Source organism: Podarcis tiliguerta, assembly GCF_965153285.1.
Source record: "Podarcis tiliguerta genome assembly, chromosome: 5".
Classification (NCBI taxonomy): domain Eukaryota; kingdom Metazoa; phylum Chordata; class Lepidosauria; order Squamata; family Lacertidae; genus Podarcis; species Podarcis tiliguerta.
In genome coordinates this window covers 26,981,719-27,006,436 of record NC_139538.1, presented here as the reverse complement: position 1 = coordinate 27,006,436, position 24,718 = coordinate 26,981,719, and the positions used below count along the sequence as shown (strand labels likewise).

At 41.5% G+C, this 24,718-nt stretch overlaps 1 protein-coding gene across 3 annotated transcripts; it reads right to left on the bottom strand.

Moving 5' to 3' along the window:
* Window positions 1–34: 34 nt before the first annotated feature.
* Window positions 35–23,834, bottom strand: PCOLCE2 (procollagen C-endopeptidase enhancer 2). Of its 3 annotated transcripts, none has more exons than XM_083442878.1 (9): window positions 23,433–23,834; window positions 16,683–16,788; window positions 11,045–11,300; window positions 10,521–10,642; window positions 5,467–5,603; window positions 3,833–3,984; window positions 3,054–3,140; window positions 1,803–1,970; window positions 35–547 (listed from the first exon to the last, which is right to left on the bottom strand). In XM_083442878.1, the coding sequence occupies exons 1-9, from the start codon at window positions 23,522–23,524 to the stop codon at window positions 417–419; spliced, it is 1,251 nt and encodes a 416-aa protein (XP_083299004.1). In that variant the 5' UTR covers window positions 23,525–23,834; the 3' UTR covers window positions 35–416. The 3 variants fall into 3 exon arrangements, with proteins under 3 accessions (XP_083299004.1, XP_083299005.1, XP_083299006.1); XM_083442879.1 differs by having other exon boundaries at window positions 3,054–3,137; XM_083442880.1 differs by lacking the exon at window positions 23,433–23,834 and adding an exon at window positions 23,269–23,297.
* Window positions 23,835–24,718: the final 884 nt, after the last annotated feature.

Below are 24,718 nucleotides of genomic sequence, written 5' to 3'. Positions count from 1 at the left end.
GAACTTCCATATCCAATCCCAACACTGAAGCCACTGAGTTTTTAGAAGTGTTTATTAAGTGTAGCTTATACTGCAAGGAAACAGGAAAACTAAGTTAAAATGAATTACTATAAATATTGCACTTCATCACATCAGTCATTTTTTAAAAAAAATCCTTCTGAGAAAAGTATAAATTAAGAAATTCACGGTAGTGAAAATTTGGTATGGTACAGGCTGGCTGATGTTGCTGAAGGTTTTGAAAGATAAAATTGGCAATCATGGTATTTTTCTTTTGATTTTTGCAACATCAGTCTATGGGGAAAACAAGGTTGAAAAATTCCGGAAAGTACACTACGTTCCTGGAAAATCTCCCACTTTATTTGCATGAAGAGAGATTCTGGAGGATAGATGACAGGACTCAGCTGTAAAATTCACATTCAACACTGCTTGTTTTTCAAGATATTCAGGATCTTTTGGTTCTTCGTCTTGAAACTCATTGTAAAACTGCTGGGCAGGATTTTTCCTCTGCCATCTTCTTCTACCTGTCCCATAATGACGTAATTTAGACCTGTTGAGAGGGGAAGAGTTTTTAAAAATAGTGGAACAGATTCTACAATTTGGAAAATACAGCTATATTATTTCATGCAATTTTTATAGTGTAATCACTGAGTAAACCTGTATATCTATGTTGTAAATGGCCAATGGCCTTCCATAGCTTTTGTAATCTCTTAGTTGAATATGTAGATTTCAGGGTGTAATATCTTTTGGTTTCTCCTCTCAGAAAGGGAAACAGATCAAACTTTACTCAGAACTGTAAACATCAGACCAGGGAATTGCCAATGTGATGTCCTCCAAGCATTACTGGACCAAAGTTTCCACCATCCTTGAACACTGCCATGCTAGATGGGGCTGATGGAAGCTGGAGTGCAACAAAATCAGGAAGGCACCATATAGAGTATTCCTGGATTAGAGTGAACATTAATTAATTTTGAAACTGAACATTTACCTTTAAGGAAGACTAAGTTCAGTTGTGGAAGGTATCCACGGCATAGGGTTGGATGTTTTGGGAATATTAGGATGTATTGAGATGAGATTATGAACAGGTCCTTTCACTTTGAGGTGATAAGGAGGCATAAAGCTAACTGTTAAAAAGTTAACAGCAGTGCAATCACTGTTACATTAAACCTTGTCTAATTTTTTTAATCAGCAGGTGCTCATTAAAATGTTGGAAAAAACAGACTTTTATTTAATTTTCATTATGCCCCACTAATGCCTGCTCTACATTGAGTATGCTTTTCTACATTGAGTTTGATTGATATGGATGAAAAACAGTAAGCCTTCTCTATTTGCCTATAGGAGTCAAATAGTGCTTTCATGCAAGTAGATGGTAAACTGGTAAATTGAATTCAAATCCCCCCCCAACATATTTCAGTTTTAAAGGTGTGTGTATGTCTACCATTATCCTAGATTTGTCTTGGTTTACAGAGGTATGACCTTTATAATAGCAGATTCAGCAACCAATCCTCTCTTCTCATTCAACTCATTTGCACTATTTTACTAATTTTGATTAACTGAAGAGCTTTCAGAGAAGCAATTCTATAATCAAATTGTTACGGTCTCTGAATTTTCTCAAACATTCATCAGTATGTTAAAAAAACCCCACCCATCAGTAGGTAATATTTGGATAGTTTGCTTTGACATTTTGTTCTATAAAGGATCAATCTGATTCTGAATAAAGTGTCCTGGGAAAGTTATTGAAAATTAAAGAAGTAATTAGAAAATAAGTGCAATTAGCAAAAAGCAGAATTCTGTTAATCACTTACCTCTTCTGATAAGAGGACACTGTTTACAAACAACAACGATCTTGGCACTCATATTTTTGCCTGCTTGTTGGATCGCTAAATTTCCTTCTTTGTAGACGTTAATTATTGATACTGTTGCATGCAAGCTTCCACCTTTAATGTTGGTTGTGATAATGGATCCAGTTATTACTAGATAAAAGAAATGCATAGGATTAATACACTGTAATGTGATTGGAACACAATGAAACAGTTACATGACCACTTCACCTTTACGTGCACAGAAGATAAAAGTCTCAAACAAGTATGTCCTTTGGCTATGGCTATGTAAGTTAGACAAGTGTCCTTTTTTATTGTGAGTTGTTTGTTTGGGACATTGACTGACCACCCAATTAACAAGGCTGCCTTGGTGGTTCACATAATCTTAAAAGGACTGTAATTTGGAGATGCTGTAACATTAACAAGAAGTGGAGTCAATATCTTACACTCATCTTTCTGTCTTCCAACCCCCACTTTGCAGTAGGATAGGTGCAGTTTGGTGGTGGGTCCAGGGTGGCATAGTGATCTGCATGTTCCTACCAACTTCTGCCACAGCCACAATGTGCAGCAAGGCCCTGCTGGGCTACAGAGTTAGAAGAGTTTGGGTTGGCCCCTAAGTATTATGCTAGTTGCGTTGCCCGGTTGCATTGAGACAACCACATATAAATGTTGGGTTGTAAGTTGCTTTGGGTTTTTGGGTTGCCCTGCGCAAGTTAAAGCAACTAACAATTTGAATCAAATATTATCAATCATCACAGTTTTATATCTAAATAGGTAAGGAGAAGATACACAGGCCTTTACCATAATGAACAACTTTTGCATTGCAGAGAAGGATTTCCAAGAAGTATTATGAAACCAGAATTACAGCAGTACATACAACAAAATTGTCACAGTGAATAAGAAATACAGGCTGTTCCAAGAAGACAACATGCCAGCATCATCACTGAATCAACACTTTCACAGAGCAACAGTTTGCTTTCTGTTTGTTCAGTTTTGTTTAGACTGGAACAGTTTTTCCCCCCTGACAAACATCCACACTGTCTTCTCTGTAAAACATCTGAAGGAATCTAACTGAGTCATAGACACAGTATAAGAGATGCAAGTACTATGATCTGAAAGAATTTCCTTGTGCACTAATGGTAGTTTACAAATAAGTGGCTCTGACCCTCCCATGAAACTAAGCATACATGCCCAAGTCACTGGTTGAAAGGGGAAAAAAATACTTGTTGCTCTTACCGAAGTTACTTGAACAGTAACTGCTCTCAAGAGTTCCGCTCCTTCTGCATTTTTGCTGGCACAGGGCAACTGTAGGCTTCACCGCTTCTCCAAAGAGGTTGAGAAAGCAGAGTTAGTGAAGTCAGTTCAAGTGTTTCAGAAGTCATTTAAAAGGGACTTTCATTTTTCCTGTGTGTTTACTCTATTAAATACAGACAGAACTGACATTCCCAAAGCAAAAACCCCACATAATCCAGACACACCGTACTTCAAAGAAACCAATATTCTGTATTTGCGCCATGTACTCTTGCTGTTTGCTACAGTTCTAGCTCTAACAGAATTGTGTGTCAGTGATCAAACCTCACATTCATGGTGGCACAGATGATATTCTGCATATCTAACTCTGAAACAAACTGCAGTCAAGGAGGAAAAGCGGTCCCGAATCTATTACAATTTTATCAGTCATGCTACGCTCCCAGATCTTCTAAGTAACCAACCAACCATCAGCCTTCTTTATGCTCATTTTGTTTATGACAATCTATACACACCTCGGCAAGTAAGACAACAGGGCTCATTAAAATCACAACATTCCAAACTAATGTGACATCACTACACACATGAGCATTCAGAATAGAAGGTCCTCTTACTTTGATTTAATCAAAGCAACCCTTTTCCCCAGCCTCTTCTTTACAATAAGATGATTTTTTAAAAATTAAAAAAGAATTAAGGCTGATCCTGAAGCTTCCCTGCCTTTTCTACCAACACCTTCAATAAAGATTAAACAATGAGTTCAGACTTACTTGTGGTGGCAGGGAGGGTTGCGGTAGTAGGTGATGCGGTTGTAGGTATTTTTTTGGGCCTGAATTTGTAGTGCCCAATAAAGCCGTCAGCAGTTAAACTTAAATCAGACAAGAACTGAATAAGTAACTCATTTCTCTCAGATACAATAGGCCTGAAAGAGAACAATGCATCATTCATGTTAGGAGGGTCTTTTGTAGTTGTCATATTATTGCTTGTTGAACTATATGAAGCCAACAGATTCTGTAGCACTACATACCACATAAACAGACTATATGTGTAAATATCCTTACTAAAATTGAGTGGAAAACCGGGTCTTCCTTTGTTAATCTGATTTCCCCCCCACATGGAGCATAAAGATTCCTGTTACCAAATATGCAGTTGAATATGTTTTCAGAGTGAAGCAAGCAGCACAAGTCCTTAAGGAACCTTTTTCCAGATAAATATGTACTTAAGCTCTCAGGAAAATAGCAACGTTCAAATATGTTCAGCAAAAAACAAGCAGATCTAAAATGAAATGTTATAATACATCCACTAGTCCACTTGCTGATTTGTATATGATTTGTCTTGACTCTCTACAACATTGGAAATGTTTTGTGCGCATGCTGAATTTAAGGAACAGGAGTAGCTCCTATAGATTTAAGATTTAAATACTCCCTTGGTAGAACTTCATCAGGTCAATTCTTCATAAATTTGCATCAGTGATTAAGACAAAACTCATAATTGGAGTTTGGAAAATAAATGCATGCGTTTGGAACACTGAGCCCATTCCTAACTAGCCCCAGTTTCCACAGGAATGGGAAACACGGGAAAACTTGGTTGCCACCTTAATTTGAGCTCTGCAGTGCATGGAAGAAAGGAAGCCCTTCATAAAGTTGTCCACAATAGATGAAGTGCATGCTAGTAAGATGACAGATATACAAAGAAAATGGTGCAACTCAGTGAAGGTTGGAGGCACATGAGTATCAAGATGCAAGTGTGTGCATGCCATCCACCCAATACAATGTCCATCAGCACTGCAATACACAGCTAAGGATCAACCTTCCCATCTGGACTTTTATATGCTGCTTGGATCTGTATGTACAATTATTTTCCCCATGGTACTGAGATTATCTTCATCAGGACTTTCTACTTTCCCCACTAATTGATTAAAAAAAAATAATTTCTTTATTAAACGTCACTAAAATACACAAGTATAAAACAGCAAGAAAAATGCTGGCAAAAACCTTGTGCTTTAATGCAATTGCATATATCAAAATGACACAACGCACAATAAAAGAAAATCTTCGTATGTTATCTAACTTGCATACTTACTCAAGATTCCTAAAAAACTACACTATCATTTTTATTTATTATTAAATTTTACCTCACCCTTCCACCCGGAGGAACGTAGGGTGGTAAAACTGGTTGTTAAAATAGCCAGCAAAGCTATTTAACGTTGTAATAAAGCTGCAGTTTGTTGTTCCAATTTGCAGCTACAGTAAATTTTAAGGCAAGGAAAATCATATAAAAATCTAAGTGATAATGGATGAAAGGAGAGCATGGATGGGATTGTACTGAAACAACAACCATGCCTATCCAGTTTTCATCTTTTCATAAAAACAGCAGTTTAAATGAAACAAATACCATTACTTACGCTGGAGGACTGTCTCCGCAGTATTTCCCAATTCTCCTAGCATCATTAATCTCGCCTCCATTAAACACAGCCACATAGTCATATCTGCAGTAGTTATCTCTCTCCACATCAAATTTTTCAAACTTTAACTCTATTAGCTGCAAGGAGGGAAATTAAGAATCTACTTAATGGACTACTTCTTTTCACAATGAACCCTAAAACCACAAAGATCCTCAGAGGCCATCCAGTTTGGCACCTTGGATTTAATCAGCATCTCAAAGACTCTTAAAAAGATGATCCTAAAACATTTCGTGCAGTACATTAAAGCTGCCGTGACCCTGGGATCAGATTCCCCATCTCCAGTTAGGAGATCAAGGGCTTTGAGTCGGAACGCAGTTTGCATGCGGGGCACGGCTGGCCCCAGAAACAAGTCTGCAAGATGAGCCCGTGGAACTGTTGCCCCACCAGACTGAGGACGCCACATTGCTCTCCTAAGGCAAGGGGCTCCATCACAGAAGGCCCAGTCCGATCAGACTCCACCTGATTCTGTCAAAGCAAATGACTGCTGGAGTGGGCTGAGCCCCTTTAACCAGAGGCAGACATAGGGATTGGTGAAACTGCCCTCTAGGCGGGTGGGGTGCAAAAAATCAGCCAGAAATATGTCTCCAGTTACATATGGTCATGAGTTTAGACAAGAGTTGGGAGCTGGGTGGAAGGACCTATGGTAAGGCTGTATGAAGGGAGATTGATGGAGACTAGAGTGCATGACATACATATGGAGAAGTTTCCCAGCTTCTCGCAACATGGCACAAAAGGGGTGTGGATTTCTTTGCCAGTTCTCCTTGCCTTGCCCTCACTCCAGACCCTTCCAAGTACTTGGGTTGTATAAAATGCAGTAATTTCTGTTGTGGCTGTTGTGGCAAAGCAACATCAGAATGCTGCTTTCTTGTAAGCACAGCCTGGGACCTGAACAAGGCCTGGCATGCATCATAACAGTTGCTATTTGTGAATGAATAAGGACGTGCTACAGAGAATTCAGACTAGTGGGTTGAGCACCACATAAGATCAACCTCTGGATAAGTATTTGTAATAAAGGCAAATTTTGGTTGCTAAAAAGAAGGAGGAGGAAACAACAATATTAACAGAAAGCTGCTATGATATTGCCACTCAAATACTGTTGCAAAATATAAAGCACAAATCCTTGAAGGCAATATCCATATTAAGTGAATTATATGTACAAAGCAAAACAAAATGAAAGTCATGTCCGGCAAGCTAATTGGCATGGCCAGTGGAATGCTTCACGGTTATTAGATGGGTTTTATAATTATTTTCCAAGGCTGTATATATAAAAATAACTCAACCCTGCTGCTTGTTTAGGAGAATACTGTGTATGGAATTCTAACCCCTCTTAACAACATCTCATGGGATTTTACTTGAGCACATTGCCTGGAAGACAAATGCTAATATAATAGCCTGGTCTGGACATAATGCTAAACAATAGGCTCTTCCTGTCTTCCCTCTTCCTCAAGAACAGCTGCAAGGAGTTCAGAATAATTTGCTTCCATTTAAAATCAACTGCTGCTTGATGGGTTGCCTGAACCTGAACAAACCATGCTTAATCTGTGCTATGCTTAGTAGAAACAAATTTTAATTACTGGTTTGCAAGAAACTTTATTGACCTATAAGTAGAAAAGCAGGTTAACAAAGATGATAACTGGGTGAATGAATAGCTGTACCGGGAGTGTCTATATCGACAGTAAGAACAAAGATGATAACATGTTTCTCAGAGAACATAATATGTTGGGTGACAGAACAGCCTACTACAGTATTGTCCCAAACAATAACGTGAATCTCTATTGGTATTTTTCCTTTGTGTTTTTTTATTATTTAGTTCCATGTAATTTCAATCCAAACATTTTATGTATATATAGGCCGTTCTTTTAATTCCTTGCTTTATCATGACTATCTCATGGTGCATCAAGACACCTTGATATTCTGAAACAATGCTTAATTAAGAAATAGAAAGAAAATAGAAGCAGGCATGTGCATGTTAAAAAGTATATTTTGCCAGCTGCACCAAGCAAATGCATAGTTTGCCCTTCAGATTAAAGCCTTGCTGAAAGGGAACTGTTTGAGGAATGAAAGCCCCCACCCACTTTTTCTTTCAGATGTTGATTTTTTTATTGTGCATTAGTTGCTCATTTCTTGCGTAGGACCATCAAGTTAACACTTCTCTTAGCACTGTAAGAGGTATTGCTGTTATGGAAAAATTGAGGTTCTTCATGAAGCTGTACTGCTAGTTTGGTAGTTACTAGTGTGCAAGTGACACGATAGCCACTTCTCTACTGATCCTGTTTTTTTGCACTTGTAAAGTTTTCTTTCGAATTCTTTAGAAAATTCACCCCCCCCCAAAGGATGAGTAAACTAGTCTTGTCTTTAAAAAAAAGTTGGTGAATACTACCAAGTGCCGCTCTTTCTGCTGACAACAATGCCATAGCATTTAAAGAGTCTTACTTTCTCCATTAGTCTTTCCATCCTGTGTATGCATCTTCTCCAGTTCTGATCTACAATGTCCCAATTACTATTTTTGTTGTAAAAAAGTGAACAGGAGTGTGGCTACCCCTTGTACTAAGCTACAGGGTACAAGTGCTGAGAGGCATAGCTATAAGCTTACACTTATGCCATGTTAATAATAAGATGTTTTCCTTCCCTGTGCCTATAATGGCTGTAATGGAAAGGCAGAACCCTAACTGAACAATAACACTTCTATAAATCAAAGCAGGCTGGGAGATCCATTTTCTCCTGATTTGTTTAAATATTTGATGCTATCCAGGTGAAATAAAAATGCAGCAAGAGTTTGATAGTGAGCTAACGAGGCATTGATTCATTGGTAGATATTGACCTTCACAAGAAGCATTACTGGAATATATTGAGAATAAGTACATTACTGGAATATACTGAGAATAAGTACATTACTGGAATATACTGAGAACAAGTACATGGTTAGATGTTTTAAGCACTTGCAAATACAGTTTCTCAAGAATAAGAACCCAAGAGGTGAAGAGTACACTAATGGGATGGTATAATTCAGTAAGAGAGAAATCACAAATGCTTTGTAATTTATCACGTTCAATTAAATCGCTGGCTATCCATAAATTGTTAAATGAGCCATATGTAGCAAGCAAGGAATGTGGATTAAAGATGAATACAGGAAAAGACTAAGCTGATCTACAGCCCCAAGTTCAAGAAAATATTATCCTGATCAATGCAGGGGGTGGGAGAAAATTAAGGATCAGAAGAATATATTTATCTTGGCCAGCTCTTTCATTTGGAGGATTATGGTCATGAGAAGTGGATTAAAAGGCAACTCAAAGTGGCATAGACAAGGGTTCAGAAAGTAGATATGAAAAGCAGCCAACCTACCAAATATGCTTGAAGATAAAGGTATTCAATCACTAAGTGCCTCCTGCCATAATATAGTTTATGGAGCAGAAACCTAGGCAACAACAACAAAAAAGAGAGAAAGCAAAGATTGAATAGCCTGCCATAGTGTGAAAAGGCACGTAGGTAGAACTAATATGGGGTGACTGGCAAATGGATATGAAACAAGGCAAAGTGGTTTCAGTCCTAAGAAATGAAATGGTAGCATCCTTAAGATTAAGAAAACGATAGAATGAGCAAATAGATTAGGGAATTAAAACCTTAAAGTGCGAAAAAGCAAAGGGAATTGAATGAGTGTGGCAATATTTAGACACCGTGGAGTGTAGCAAGTGCCCCTACTTGGTTCTAGGTAGGCATGCAGAGGAAATATTGAGTCAATCATTTTAAACAGAAAATCCATTATGTTCTTAAACTGAAAATAAAGCATTTGTTATTCACTTTGGTGCTCAGAAATTGTTCATATACACTGCATTTAATGAGAAAATACATTGTATTTCTTGCTGTCTTTTAACCCAACAATCCTTTCTTTTCTACAAATCTTAACTTTTAAAAAGCTGAACTAGAGCAAGTCAACAGAAATAAATGTTCACAAAAAACTAGATGAAGGTGCACTAGAACAATAAAGGAAACAGGTTAAGCAGGGGCAAATGAACAGTGAGAATATGATTTCTCTTGTCAGGTGCATAGGCAGAATTTATAACTTACCTAAAAAGAGAACACTTTTCATAAGATGTAGAAATCTGCTAACAAAACCTAGTTTTACCCTAGCTGTATTTTGTGTGTGTCTCAGTTACATGTTTGATGAAAGCAGGTCTTATTTACAAGGGCCACACAGCTGCACAACAAATGAAAAATTATCATCAGGATTAAATAGGCAAAATGTATTATCAGAATTTGAACATGCTCCTATGCAGTGGGCCTTGCAGTGCAACGTAACAGGAGAAGATAAATGCTCAGAACATCTCCCATGAAACTCACTGTGCTGCTGCTAATACCATTATTTCTCCTGCCACCTGGCAACTCAGCAATCAATATAATACCCAGATGTTCAGCTCTGCTAATTGGTGAGCAGGGTTTTCTTCAAAGTAGCCATTTTCTGAGCCTAAATCAGAGTGTAAGTAGCCACTGTCTTCTGATTGCTCTACTACACTTCATGGGTAGGCAAACTAAGGATCCTGCAGATGGTCTGGGAATCAGCATGTTTTTACACGAGTAGAATGTGCCCTTTTATTTAAAATGCATCTTTGGGTTATTTGTGGGGCCTGCCTGGTGTTTTTACATGAGTAGAATGTGTGCTTTTATTTAAAATGCATCTCTGGGTTATTTGTGGGGCATAGGAATTTGTTCATATTTTTTTTCAAAATATAGTCCGGCCTCCCACAAGGTCTGAGGGACAGTGGACTGGCCTCCTGCTGAAAAAGTTTGCTGACCCCCGCTCTACTTCATAGATGCTGTAGGTCTGGTTGTGACTGTGAGCTAAGATAGGGTTGAAAGTCGCTGACAGGAAGCATCTGGAAGAGGTGAATGCTAGAAATTCTTCAGGTGGAATAGAGCTAGAAGGAAAGATGGGAATCAGAGGGCTTTTGCAAATAGGAAAGATGAAAGCAGAGGCCATATGTGTGAACACAGCTCACCTGATTCTTTGGAGCTACAATGTGCCATGAGCAGGAAACCCCGGCTGGGTAATCTCGATCAGGCCAATTAGGAGTTTTAAAGGACCCAGGCTTGTCTAGTCGTCCACCACAGTACTGGTCTCCTAAAAATACACAACATAATGCTAGGCCAAAAACCAGAGTTTCATGCGGTGTTTGCCCAACTCTCATATAAAGCACATTATAATCCCAGCCTGCAAAATGTTAAATTTTGATAAAACACTGAAATCGTATCACACAATGCACTCCTTTCCATATTACTGGGGTTTTTTTTTTACTTCAAATTTTATAGAGCAAATGCATTGTTTTATGTAGTTCACCTTTTTAGATGGCTAGCAAATGGCTTCCAATTATAGATGAATCCCTTTGGCTTTACAAAGATTCCTTCATAATGTAAGAAAATAATAAAATACTTTTTTTTTATAACCCCCCCCCCGAAGATTCTTACATGAAAGTACAGAGCTCAGTGTATCTATGACCTTAAGCTTCAATAACTTGCAGAATACCTCTTTCATGTGGTTCTGCTGCAGAAAACTTTGCAACAAAGCCATTCCCAGCTGTATTGGCATCTGAAATCATTTGCACCAGCATCTTATTGCTGTTGGCCACAAGAGCACCAGGTTTCAACGTGCCACAGAACCTGCCAAGACGCTGCCCGTTTGCATGGCCGTTGTACACATCCACAAAGTCATACCGGCATAAGTTATCACTTTCCAAGTCCATGAATCTAAAGGAAAGAACCACGACTTTCCCTTCGGGAACCTGTAGAAAGAAAAGAAGCTAAAGATTAACAGTCTGGGGTTTACACGTTGACCTTATGGTGTAACTTTTACTCTCTACATATATTTATATCTTACAAGGATAATATAAAGTAAAGTGACGCGGCAGCTAAAAAAGCCAATGCAATTCTGGGCTGCATCAATAGGAGTATAGCATCTAGATCAAGGGAAGTAATAGTGCCACTGTATTCTGCTCTGGTCAGACCTCACCTGGAGTACTGTGTCTAGTTCTGGGCACCACGGTTCAAGAAAGACACTGACAAACTGGAACGTGTCCAGAGGAGGGCAACCAAAATGGTCAAAGGCCTGGAAACGATGCCTTATGAGGAACAGCTAAGGGAGCTGGGCATGTTTAGCCTGGAGAAGAGGAAGTTAAGGGGTGATATGATAGACATGTTCAAATATATAAAAGGATGTCACATAGAGGAGGGAGAAAGGTTGTTTTCTGCTGCTCCAGTGAAGCGGACACGGAGCAATGGATCCAAACTACAAGAAAGAAGATTCCACCTAAACATTAGGAAGAACTTCCTGACAGTAAGAGCTGTTCGACAGTGGAATTTGCTGCCAAGGAGTGTGGTTGAGTCTCCTTCTTTGGAGGTCTTTAAGCAGAGGCTTGACAACCATATGTCAGGAGTGCTCTGATGGTGTTTCCTGCTTGGCAGGGGGTTGGACTTGATGGCCCTTGTGGTCTCTTCCAACTCTATGATTCTATGATTCTATAAAGTCCTTCTCAAACCCCTTTTCTTCTCATATAACATCCCCCAAATGTTTCCCCTTCTGTTTACACAAATAAGACATTCAGCTCCTCTCCTCTTCCCTATCTTCCAAGTCTACAGAGCATTGCCAATTCACCTTCTCTAGTGTGCACTTGGAGCAGCATTAGTGCTTGCATTCCTCCATTGCCCTTGAAAGACTGATTGTGTGGGTTGGAAGATTTCACCACGTTTCTGCATAAAGCTTGTGTCTTTGCATGGCTCTGTAGGTATGATAGAGATATGCAAGCACCCATGCTTCACTGTTAAATACATGGAGATTCCATCCAAGTTAGGTGCTCTATGGTTCAGTATTTACTGAATGTAAAGATGCATAATTGCTTGTGAATGATCCCTGCTTAGTGGGGGGGGGGGAAATCACAGGACCCACAAGATAAAGCAATTGCTAATACCTTTGTGCTTCCTTCAAGAGAATAAATCATGCCCAACTATTACCTCTTATCTGGACTACCGATGTCCACAGCATTAACGTCTGTGTTAATCTGCTAACTGGGGGTGATTTTGTGTTTCCTAAGTATTTTCAAATAGAGCTGTAGTAAAAGCAAAAGGCTCATTTGTGAAACTGCATGACTGAAATTAAGGAACCAAATGAGTTATTAAACTTCACAGCTGCAACAGAAATAGTAATAAAGCATTTCCTAAGGAAACCATAAATGTTGTCTTAGAACTCTGAAAGCTGCTATCACAATACTATAAATATTAAGTATTTTTTTTTTTTTTTTGCATGCACAAATCTAAAATGATATGCTGATGAGTGGAGGCAGCAGGAAGGCCCCTGCCAAAAAGTTTCAAAAGACATCTGTAGAGCTGATGCAATCCTTTAGATTACATGCATTTATAAAGAACTACCCAGTGGCTCCTGTATTCAGCAGCCATGTGAGATGGTAAGAGTAGGACCACCACCCAGACTGGATGAGGCCTCTGTTGTAACCATGACCCCTTGGCTTCACCACAGTCAGACAGCTGAGGTTTGAGTCATGGGACAATTGTAGCAAGGTAGCCAGACCAATTCTTTTGGGCAATGTTGACTAGATAGATGTCCTCCCCACAACCCCACATACGCACTGATCCCATTTGATTATTTAACAAATGTAGTTTTTTGCCAATCTTTCTTGCCAGCCACAGAAGAAGCATATAAAACAGCTGCAGTTTCTCTTTCTCTCTCCCCCACCCTTTCTCTAGGGAACAAATGAACCAATTCCTCCCTTTCCAGGGAAAAGAAGGCTATTTTCCCAACCAAAGCTTCCCAGATTCCCTGACTGTTGTGCATACATAGTTCCTCTCCCCGCTTTATATTCTTGCTCCCTGGTAGTGCACCCACCAGTATACAGCTGCTGCACAGCTGGAAATTGTGGTGCAGCGTGATCCTTTGACCACTGCTTTTGCTCACCCAAGGTGCTGACAACTTCCTTCAATGACTAGAAGAGGCTTCTGGGTGGAGGGAAGAGTATAAAGAACCAAAGAATGGAAGAGAGAACACATTCAGAGAGTACAAAATTGTGAGAGTGAATTCAAAATCTTAAGCTGCTGGGTTTTTTAAAAAGAACTTTATATTTTTAGATCTCTTAGGCTCACGATAAGTGAAACAGAAACATGTTTTGAGTGAAGCCTATTTGAAAGCAAATGTATGCATTATACTATGAGGCTTCTAAAAAGAAGGTGTTAACCTAAGAATTGTGATAGTTATTGCAGTGATTGGTGGGGTGGTTGGCAGTGGAGGTTCGCATGAACAAATTGGATGTGTAGAGGTCAAAGCACACACAACCAACTTGAGAAAACCTTTTGAGCTATCTCAAACTTTGCTTCCAGTGAATCCCATGGAATGGAAGGGAAATCAAAGGTCATGGATATGACTTAATAAAACCATAAAAGAGATAGGGGGGAAAGTGAAAGCTCCCTATTTCCAACATGCAGCCCCATTCTCTACCCCACACTCCTTGACTTTTAAAGAAACCTTTATATGTATGAGTGTATATAAACATTTCCCAAGTCTGAAATGTTTTGCAGAAAGCCAGATGCTGTAACTTTTTTATGAATGGGCAACTTGCAAGTGCAGATATTGGCTTGGTTCCAAAAACACTATTACTGAATACGAACAAGGATTTGTTTTTGTGAGTGGGGTACGGCAATGCAGTTTTTGTGGTGATAAATTTCACACAAAAATATTTATTTCTAGTGCTGTCTCAGCAGGAAAATAAAATAAAAATTCTATGTGAGCAAACCTCACCCAATGATCATCAACTAATCTTTTTTTCGGGTGTTGAATCCAGCTAGTCAGGGTCTGATTCTGCTCCCATTTGAGTCATAATGAGAATAATGTCTCAGTTCAATGGGTTAATTTAATGACTTTCATGTTCTGTCTGTGCTCTTGACAGTAATGACTAATTTGCTTCTAATCTGCCCATGCTCTGATGTCTGGAGTACAGGCAGAGAAATGCCAGTCAGCTTAATATCTTGTTACGCATATATGTCAACTCTCTTCTTTTATAGGCAACAGAACATCTCTTGCTGCTCATTCCCATTTATGAAGTAACTGATTCCTACTCCCAGTTCCTAATCTACAGCTCCAACTGCATTCACAACTGTAAGTGAACAGATGACAGAATCACAGCACTGTCTCTAGATTATAGTTGGTAGCTGCTTTTCCTCACACCTTGTTAAGAAGTTCAATGGGCTGTGAGTTTTTCTGGCAACAGAGCTAAAGTTTAACACTGCTTATTATGACACCACAATAAATTTAGTTCAATGTTAACTCTGCCATGGTGCCCCAACATTAACTGTTAGGCCATAGGGTCCTAAGGTTAAAAACTTTATTGGAGAAGGAAATATTTTTCTGTTCTCATCTACAGCCCCATCTATATTATACATTTTAGGGCAGGTAGTACCACGCCACTCTAAATAGTCATGGTTTCCCCTTAAGAATCCTGGGAAATATAGTTTGATAAAGCTGCCGAGCGTAGTTAGAAGACCCCTCTCCCCTCAGAGAACTACAATTCTCAGAGTTACCTAGGTAAAAGGGTTACTGTTAAACCGCTCTGGAAATGGTAGCTCTCAGAGTGGAACAGGGGTCTCCTAATAACTCTCAGCCCCCTTCACAAAACCTACCCAGACCCTAAGATCATCTTCTGAGGCCCTCCTTCATGTGCCTCCTCCTTGAGAGGTCCAGAGGGTGGCAACACGAGAACGGGCCTTCTCTGCAGTGGCTCCCCATCTGTGGAATGCTCTCCCTAGGAAAGTTTGCACCTTCATTATACACCTTTAGGTGTTAAGCAAAAACATTCCTTTTAACCAGACATTTGTTTGATCTGATTTACATCCTATGTCCTTTTAAAATGTGTTTTTTTGTGGGAGAGGGGGGCTATTGGGTTGTTGTTTTTATTTTTATTATGTATTTTGTGCTTCTATATCTTGATTTTATTCTGTGAACTGCCCTGAGACCCCCGGGTATAGGGTGGTATATAAATTCAATAAATAATAATAATAATATATCAGTAAATACACGTATCCATATAATTGCAGAGAAACCATCATCCTTTGCTTTGTGGTATATGGCCACAGATCAACAACAAACCCATTAATATGTACTGTATTTCATAAATGCAAATCCTACCATTTGTTTGTATTTAAAAGGTTATTTTCCCCACTTGGAAGATGCTTCATTCCTTATTCCTCCCATAAAAGAACATTATAAGAAAAATGAACCGAGTACCTCCAGTTAATAGGGAACATTTTTCAAACCAGGTTTCTTGTCACCAACCTTTTAATGGACTTCAGCTACTGAACATATTAAATTATCTACGTAAAAGACTTATGACAGACTCGAATGCTATTTTTATGTCATGTTCCTATATATTGTATGTACTGAGTGTTCTTAGATTACTCATCTTAAATCACTGAGGACCGTCAAGGAGAGGGATTGTGTTAAAACCACTGGTATGTGATGCTTTGTGCTCTATAAATTACTCTATGAGAGATGGTAAGAGTAACAGCTGTAGTAGCACTACATCTCATAGGCTGTGTCATGTCTACAATCCAATGTGCTGAATGACCAACTTCTAAAATTAGAAAAAGATAATAACCAGCTTTTTTACTGTAATGTAATATATTCACATTCAACTCTGTGAGTAAATCAGTCTCATAAGATTTTCAAAAAAACACTACTAAATCGCTGCTTGCCTACTGCTCTGCAGCAACTATTGGGTTTTGCCTGTCTCCGTTCTTTTGAGACAAAAATGGGATACAAGGAGTGGAGTAAAGTTGTATAGAGCCTGATTCCCCTCCAATTTATCTTACAATCCCTGTATTGGGTGAATTTATTGATTTTCTAGCCTTCCTTTACCACTTGTAAAACTTAAACAGAAGGAGACAAATGACTCCTTCTAGAACTGTTAAATTAGATAGCTTGATCTTGGTTGACCTTAACTACATTAAATGACGAAACCAGATTGTGTCTAGGTTCAAAGGTCTTAAAATTTAAGTGTCAATGTTGCATGTGAGAACTGCAGATTTGAATGCATACTGCATACTTCATAACAAGAGAATGACTGCATGTTATTCTTTTCAATGTGTTTTGTGACAGTGAAAGTTCTTACTGTGATTTTCCAAGTACATTTGCTGTTTGGAGGGTAGATTCCTGGAAATCCTTCACTGCCAATAAACCCCGATGCTCCGCTTAGAATTCCACCACATTTAAAAGACCTGGAAAACAAAGAAAAGCTTTACTTCTGAGACAGTATTATAAAGGTGGAGTAGAATGGCTGTTATCTAATATGTACTGCTGACACCATTCCTAGAGCATCCGTGTAAAGGAATTAAACTATTTAAAATGTAACACAATACAGCTGCCTAAAATAACTGGCATCTATAGAGTGCAATTCATTACTGATAGTTGAAGTCTGTGCCATGGGTGTGTGTGTGTGGAGGAACAGAATGATCGTTCTGCGTGTTGTTGTTGTTTAGTCGTTTAGTTGTGTCCGACTCTTTGTGACCCCATGGACCAGAGCACACCAGGCACTTCTGTCTTCCACTGCCTCCCACAGTTTGGTCAAACTCATGCTCGTAGCTTCGAGAACACCATCCAACCATCTTGTCCTCTGTCGTCCCCTTCTCCTTATGCCCTCCATCTTTCATAGGAAGATGCCAAATAGCTGAATTCCAAGGAAAACTTAACTAACACCCATCTCTATCTTGCTCTTTCATGCACACCACTGCCAAGGTAGTCAGCAGAACTACAGGATGTTTATCAGTTGTCTAGTAGCACTTTGCAGTTGTCTCTGGTGGTAATTTGATGTGTGTATACAGCAGTTCCCCCCCAAAGTATTAAAAATGCTTTACATGCATTAGCTGTGTTCAGACAAAGTGCTAGACTATAGTTTAGTAGGAGAATGAGCCTAGCCCCACTCAAGGCTCTCACACTCCCTGTTTTCCCCTCTCCTCCTCTGGCATGGCCTCAAGAAGAGGAGACTGGAAGCTCCCACTTCTGTTTTAGATTAGCTATGGTTAAATTGCTTTGTGAAGAGTAGGTAAAGGTAAAGGGACCCCTGACCATTAGGTCCAGTCATGACTGACTCTGGGGTTGCGGCGCTCATCTCGCTTTATTGGCCGAGGGAGCCGGCGTACAGCTTCCGGGTCATGTGGCCAGCATGGCGAAGCCGCTTCTGGTGAACCAGAGCAGCGCACGGAAACGCCGTTTACCTTCCCGCCCGGTGCCTATCTATCTACTTACACTTTGATGTGCTTTCGAACTGCTAGGTTGGCAGGAGTAGGGATCAAGCAATGGGAGCTCACCCCGTTGCGGGGATTTGAACCGCCGACCTTCTGATCGGCAAGTCCTAGGCTCTGTGGTTTAACCCACAGTGCCACCCGCATCCCTTTGTGAAGAGTAGCATACTGTTAATATTAATCACAAATTAAATGTGTATGGATAATATATAGCGAGATGAGCGCCGCGACCCCAGAGTCGTCCACGACTGGACCTAACGGTCAGGGGTCCCATTACCTTTAGGGACAACCAGAAAAGGTCTAACATAGAAGGGAGATAAATGGTGGAGAACTATTTAAAGTAGCCAGAGTGAATAATAATGAAACTGGATATTTACGGAAGGTTATAAGATCTGATTCTTGTATAATGAGAAACTGATATACTGGGAATTCAGGACTTAGGTAGGAGAGAGCAAGGGAAATATCTTATAATTGCAGCACTCAATGTGTTTAGGTAACGTGGAACGATGGATAACTGCCCCTGCTGTAGTACTGAGGGGAAAAGACCATTATCCTATGTATTAGAATGAAGAGATGGTACAGACACGACTTAGTAAGATTATCAGGCAGGCAAATGAGACCAAAGTCTTCAAGCAGTAAACAAAAGGCAAAAACCCAACAGACCTCATGGCTGGGTGGAGTAGCAAAAGCAAGGTCACTGGACAAGACTTACCCGTTGACTCATCTCCATCTAGACTAACTTGGAATAGGAGATGGCACAAAAGTGACTGAAAAAATTGAATAATGCCAAATGAAGGAATAACCTAGATTCAGCAATGGACTGACTTCATACTTGCATGGCCTACTTTTCTTTTTTACCAGAAGCCTTGTGGTTCACCTAAGTTTTTGAAATTTACAAACCAAGGCTACATACTCAGAATGACTGAACAATTAAGGCATAACTGGCAAGCAGCAATTTAGTAGTAAATAGGTTTTTGAAAATCTTATGAGACTGGTTTACTCACAAAGTTGAATGAGAATATATTACATTTTGAAAAACCAGAGCGGTTTAACAGTAACCCTTTTACCTAGCTCACCCTGTCGCGGGGATTCGAACTGCTGACCTTCTGATCGGCAAGCCCTAGGCTCTGTGGTTTAGACCACAGCGCCACCCACGTCCCATCCTACAGATATTACAGGCTTTAAAAAGACAGAAGTTTAGATTCATTCCTATATCACTAGGCTGACACCAGAATATAACTTACTGGAGCCTCTTCTTGTGTTTTTCGGGCCATGAGGGAATGGACTCATGAGGAATAGGATGCAGAGGACAGACACTTGAAAATTAAATTGTCTACTCAGTCCAGGATTTACATTTACCGTACAGATGGATTTAAAGAAAAAGCATTTGGAGTCTCATGTGTCAAAGGGTGTATCCCTAAGTCTCTGATAAATACTGTAATTTTAGAAGGGAGGACAGTAGTTCTGAGGCCGCTTCTAGGGCTTCCCTATCCTCATGCAACATTCAGACGAGTCACTGAACTACTGTTACTGAGGTGGCAAATTTTATAAAATTTAGCTCTGATGCTCCCTAGAAGTGTTTTTGCACTGGATAGTTCATGAATTCTCGGCCTACTGTTTAAAGCAGAAACAAAGACCAATAAATATGGTGTGATGCAGGGGAATTCCACTCTAGCATCTCTGCTTTGGGTAACATCTACCATCCAAACAGAAGAGGAGCTGGGCAGACAGAGCTTAAGGCTCCATGTAACTTGTGGAGATAAGTAGATGAATCGAGCATTCCTTGAAAAAGGCTCATGTGAAGGTGCACCGATTTGATTCTTAGTGGGTTTACTCATCAGCTTGAATATAAAGACTTATGGACCTTCAGAAGCAGTATTATATCACCAGTTCAATTTTTGCCTGCACAATTCAATTGTTGCCTGTCATTATCTTGCAGAAAAGCAATTTAGAATAATAATAGGCTGGACAATCACTGTCTCACCCTAATAGCAAACTCAGGTAGTGAGTGCCAACAGGATTGGAGCCAAAATGCAGGCTCTGGGAGGTAGAAACCCTAAGCTCTGCAGATATACGATAATATTTTAAGAGGAACAGCCCTTGCCTCCTCTGCCAACTAAGGAATGAGTATGTTTAGTAGCTATGTAATGTTGAGTGCAGTTGGAAAAGGGAAAATGCAGAGAGGAATGAGAGTGGGGGGAATTGAATGAAGTATCCTTTGAAAGGACATGGCTGGCTGGGACCCCAAACAGGAACATCCCTGTGATATACTGCAGCACTTTGTGGCAAGTTCTACTTGTCACTTTTATAAATCTATTCCCCAAACTACAGCACCCTGTAAAAAAATAATAATCCTGTACTATCATAACACTTTGGATTCTGCACACAGAAGGACCTGAGTTGTCTCCTGCTATTACTTCCATCCGCCATACAGATGGAAAAGGGGATCAGGAAAGGATCAGGCCATGTTGAAGGATTCTGTAGGGATTGCGTGCAGTCCACGAAAGCATCCCATTCCTGAAAAAAAAGGCTTCAAGTTTCTGCATTGTAATAAGAGAGCTACACTTGGGAGTTCCGCAGATTCTAGATGGGAGTCCTTCACATAATCAATGACACAAGTTAGAGCACTTCAACCATGGTGTTTTGCCTTACAATGGTGTATGAAAATGACAACACACCATCATCTTTGTAGATAGCATCACTCACTCTAACAGCAAACTCAGGTGGCTTTGGCAGAATTGTAGCTAAAACTGGGTACCAGAAACAAGAGGGAGATTTCAGCATCATTGGGGGGAACCTCCAGGGTTTGCAGATGCTCAAATAATAGTTTCAAAAGCAAAGCTAACAGGGCAGCTGCCCTTCAAGCACACTCAATGCAAGCTTTGGAATGCTGAATGTCAGTTGAACAAAGAAAAACAGAAAACTGGGGCATAGGATAGAACACAGTATGCATCCTACAGGAGGACGTGGCTGCCCAAAACTGTGAAAAACAAGAGCCTTCCTATTAGGGTGGGAGACGCTGCAACATTTTGTTGCATGCCCTATTTGCACATGTCTATTTCTCTCTCTCTCTCTCTCTCTCTCTCTCTCTCTCTTTGTGTGTGTGTGTGTGTTAGGAACAGATTGACAGCTTTGGCTGCCACATGTATTGTGTAGCAAAACAGATTTGTCTGCAGTCTTCACAAATGCACAGGTTTTCCTTACAGCTGCGAAGGATAAAGGTCAGATGATGAGACCTGTAAACTCATTATTTAATAAAAGAGTTGGCCTTTGGCGAATTAAACAATCTATGCCCTTTTAAATTGTGTGTGTGTGTGTGTGTGTGTGTGTGTAAGGACATCATATCAACAATATTTTTTCTTTTCCTTAGACCAACATATGGCATATGTAAAACTCCTTACTCCCTACATTTTGCAGTGGCTATCAGTGTGCTGTATATGTTTAAACCAGAACATTGCATCCATAAACATGTGGCTGCCATGCTCTGGAGAGCTGTGGCTGTTCATAGTGGTATCTGTCCACTGTGTGTCTCATGTCTTTGCAGACTTTTTTTTTTTAATCCCATTCAAACATCCCCATATTTACTGGGTGACACTGTGGTGAACAAAGTAGCAAACTGGGATGCCACCTAAGTGTAAATCACTTCCAATTCTATGGAGCAGAACAGTGGGGCTCTTCTTCAGAAGTTGGTTACTAGTTCCCAGTTCCTTATTTGCACAAGACTTTGAAACACAGCTCAGTCAGAAAACTTGAAAGAAGAACTAAAGCTTATATATCCCTGACCTCTTCCCAAAAAACGGCTTTGGTACACAGCATATCACATATCTCCAAGACCAGAGACAGCCCCCTACTAGTCCACTGTAATTTTCTCCTCTCAAAACAGTCCTGTTTGTGAATACAGAGGTATCTCGGGTTACATACGCTTCAGGTTACATAAGCTTCAGGTTACAGAGTCTGCCATCCCAGAAACAGTACCTTGGGTTAAGAACTTTGCTTCAGGATGAGAACAGAAATCAGGCTCCAGCGGCGTGGCGGCAGCAGGAGGCCCCATTAGCTAAAGTGGTGCTTCAGGTTAAGAACAGTTTCAGGTTAAGAACGGACCTCCAGAACGAATTAAGTACTTAACCCGAGGTACCACTGTACTTATGGGGGACACGGGTGGCGCTGTGGGTTAAAGCCTCAGTGCCTAGGGCTTGCCGATCGAAAGGTCGGCGGTTCGAATCCCCGCGGCGGGGTGCGCTCCCGCTGTTCGGTCCCAGCGCCTGCCAACCTAGCAGTTTGAAAGCACCCCCGGGTGCAAGTAGATAAATAGGGACCGCTTACTAGAGGGAAGGTAAACGGCGTTTCCGTGTGCTGTGCTGGTGCAGGATCGCCAGAGCAGCTTCGTCACGTTCGCCACGTGACCCGGAAGTGTCTCCGGACAGCGCTGGCCCCCGGCCTCTTTGAGTGAGATGGGCGCACAACCCTAGAGTCTGTCAAGACTGGCCCGTACGGGCAGGGGTACCTTTACCACTGTACTTATAAATGCATGATGATCTCAGAGAACAATAGCCAATAAGGCTGTGCTTAAAATAAGAGGTGCTGTTGTTCTTAGAATCACAGAACTGTAGAGCTGGAAGGGAATTCCAGGGTCATCTAGTCCAACCTCTGCCTTGCAGGAATCTCAACAGACTGCATAGAAACCATGCCTTTCTCATTCGCCTTACTCCTCCTAAGGTATGCACAGGAGGGGCAGTTGGGGTTACTTGGAAATGCATACCCTCCAACATTTCTCCGTTGAAAATAGGGACGTCCCATTCCATAATAATTTTACTATTTATACCCCACACATCTTACTGGCTTGCCCCAGTCACTCTGGGCAGCTTCCAACATATATAAAAACATAATAAAGCATTAAACAATAATAAAAAAACACCGGTCCCTATACAGGATTGCCTTCCAACAGCTAGGGGGTCGGATAACTCCATACCCTCCAACATTTCTCCAATGAAAATAGCGACATCCTAAGGAAAAGCGGGAAATTCCAGGATCAAATCAGAATCAGGGACGGTTTCTCAAAATTAGGGACATCCCTGGAAAACAGGGACACTCGGAGGGTCTGGAAATGCAATCTGCACACGCTCAGAAGCACTCCTTTTTGGTAACTTCAAATTTTCCTAGCGTTCCTAACTCTGATGCAAACCAACAATCCCCGGGCGTTCACAAGACGCCAAGGCAGCGAGACCTCCCATACTTTGAAAACACAGAGAGAGAGCGCGCCAAGCCTGAGTTTTGCTCTTGCACGGGGCAGGGCAACGCAGCAAGAGACCTTCCCCGTCGGCGCAGCACATTTCAACAAGAACGAACATCAGGAAAGAGCGGGCAAATTAATAATCCTGCGGCAATTTAACCGCCCGGAAAACTCTGCACGCCTCGCGAGGCCAGTCAGACGCGCGCAGTTACTGGGTGGGCTCGTACGTGGGAATGGACATCGCGCGCGTCGCGTGCTCGCAAGGCGGCGCCGCGGCGCCAAGAGGAGCAACCAAGCAAGAGGAGGAAGCGGGCAGGCGGCGGGAGATCCTCTTTGCTCTTCGCTCTCTCCTCCGCGCGCGCGCCTGCACCGACGGGCTCGTGGGCTTTACCTGGGTCTTTGCGCCTGCCGGTTGCTGGCGGGCTGCGCGGCCGCGAGCAGCAGGAGTCCCAGGGCCACGGAGCACGAGGCGGCTGCTTTCATGGTGTCCTGCTCGCAGTCGGGGCCGCCGCGTCAGCTCCTGGGCAACGGCGGCGTGGTTGGGGATTGGTTCGCGGGCATGCACTTTTATAAAGCGGCTCGCCGAGGCAGGAGACGGCGCTGCCCCTGGAGGAGTTCCCTCGCCGTGAATATCCCATTTGTTCCTTAAGGCGAGGGGAGGAGAGAATAGCCGCCCCCTTCGGCCTCCTCCCCTTTATGGTGGGGAGAGAGAGAGAGAGAGCTCTTGAGGGGGAATGCCAGTCAAACTCCTGCAAGAAATAAAGAGTCCTCTCTCACACCGGAATTTTACGGTGAGCGGAGGCAGGTCCATTTCAAAGGCAATGGCCTAGATTTCTTCCCTTCTCCTCCTCCTCCTCTCAGAAGGTGGTTCCTCACAAAAGTTTAGATACACACGCAACGTGTATTTATCGTGTGAAAAACGCTGCCACTCGATAGCGTGGAAGGTTACAGAGTTGTTGGGGGGGGCACTCCGAGTATCACTGGACTACAACTCCCATCACTCATTTGCCATGCTGGCTGGGGTTAGAATTGTAGAGTTGGAAGGGATCAAGAGGATTATCCAGTCCTGTGATGCAGGTATATTTCGCCCAAAGTGGGGCTCGAACCCACAATTCTGAGATTGAGCTTCTCGTGCTCCAAAGGAGGCCCACACGATCTCCCCCCCCCCCCCCCCCGCATTTAGGAGATTTCATTAGGCAAGTTGGTGGAGGGCGAGACTCTCAACAGGTATTACCCTGGTCAGTTCCCAGGGGTTGGGCTCACCTGAGCGGCGACATTACCAAGAGTTGGGGTGATGTGATTAAAATGTTGATCCACTTTTGAGGATGTTGATGCAGACCTGTTTCCCTGTTGCCTCTACCAGGTCTCCAGATAATGGTGAAATTTGCCAGAGCGAATCAGAAGCAGAGCCAGAATAGAAGCAATATTTTGAACAGGGAGCTGCTGGCCCAGGCTGTACAACATGCTATTTTGCAAAGCATCGGCTCCAGAGTCCTTTTGTTCCTCCTGCTGTTTCCTAGGTGCAGGCAGGAGGTGTCAATAGGACGTCGTAATCAATTGGCAGCAAGAAGGAGAAACAAGCACTGTTCAACCGTTGTTGAACAGAAGTCAAGGTAGAGATCCAGGAAGTGGCAGCAGCTATATGTGCTCCCCACCTTCACTTGCCTGTGTAGGCAT

Bases quoted from the DNA above. Each gene is read 5' to 3' on its own strand.
- PCOLCE2 (XM_083442878.1), bottom strand. From the start codon at position 23,524: ATGAAAGCAGCCGCCTCGTGCTCCGTGGCCCTGGGACTCCTGCTGCTC. The intron at 16,789-23,432 runs GTAAAGCCCACG...TTTGTTTTCCAG, and splicing joins CGGCAGGCGCAAAGACCCAG to GTCTTTTAAATGTGGTGGAA. The intron at 3,985-5,466 runs GTAAGTAATGGT...GTTCTCTTTCAG, and splicing joins TGCGGAGACAGTCCTCCAGC to GCCTATTGTATCTGAGAGAA.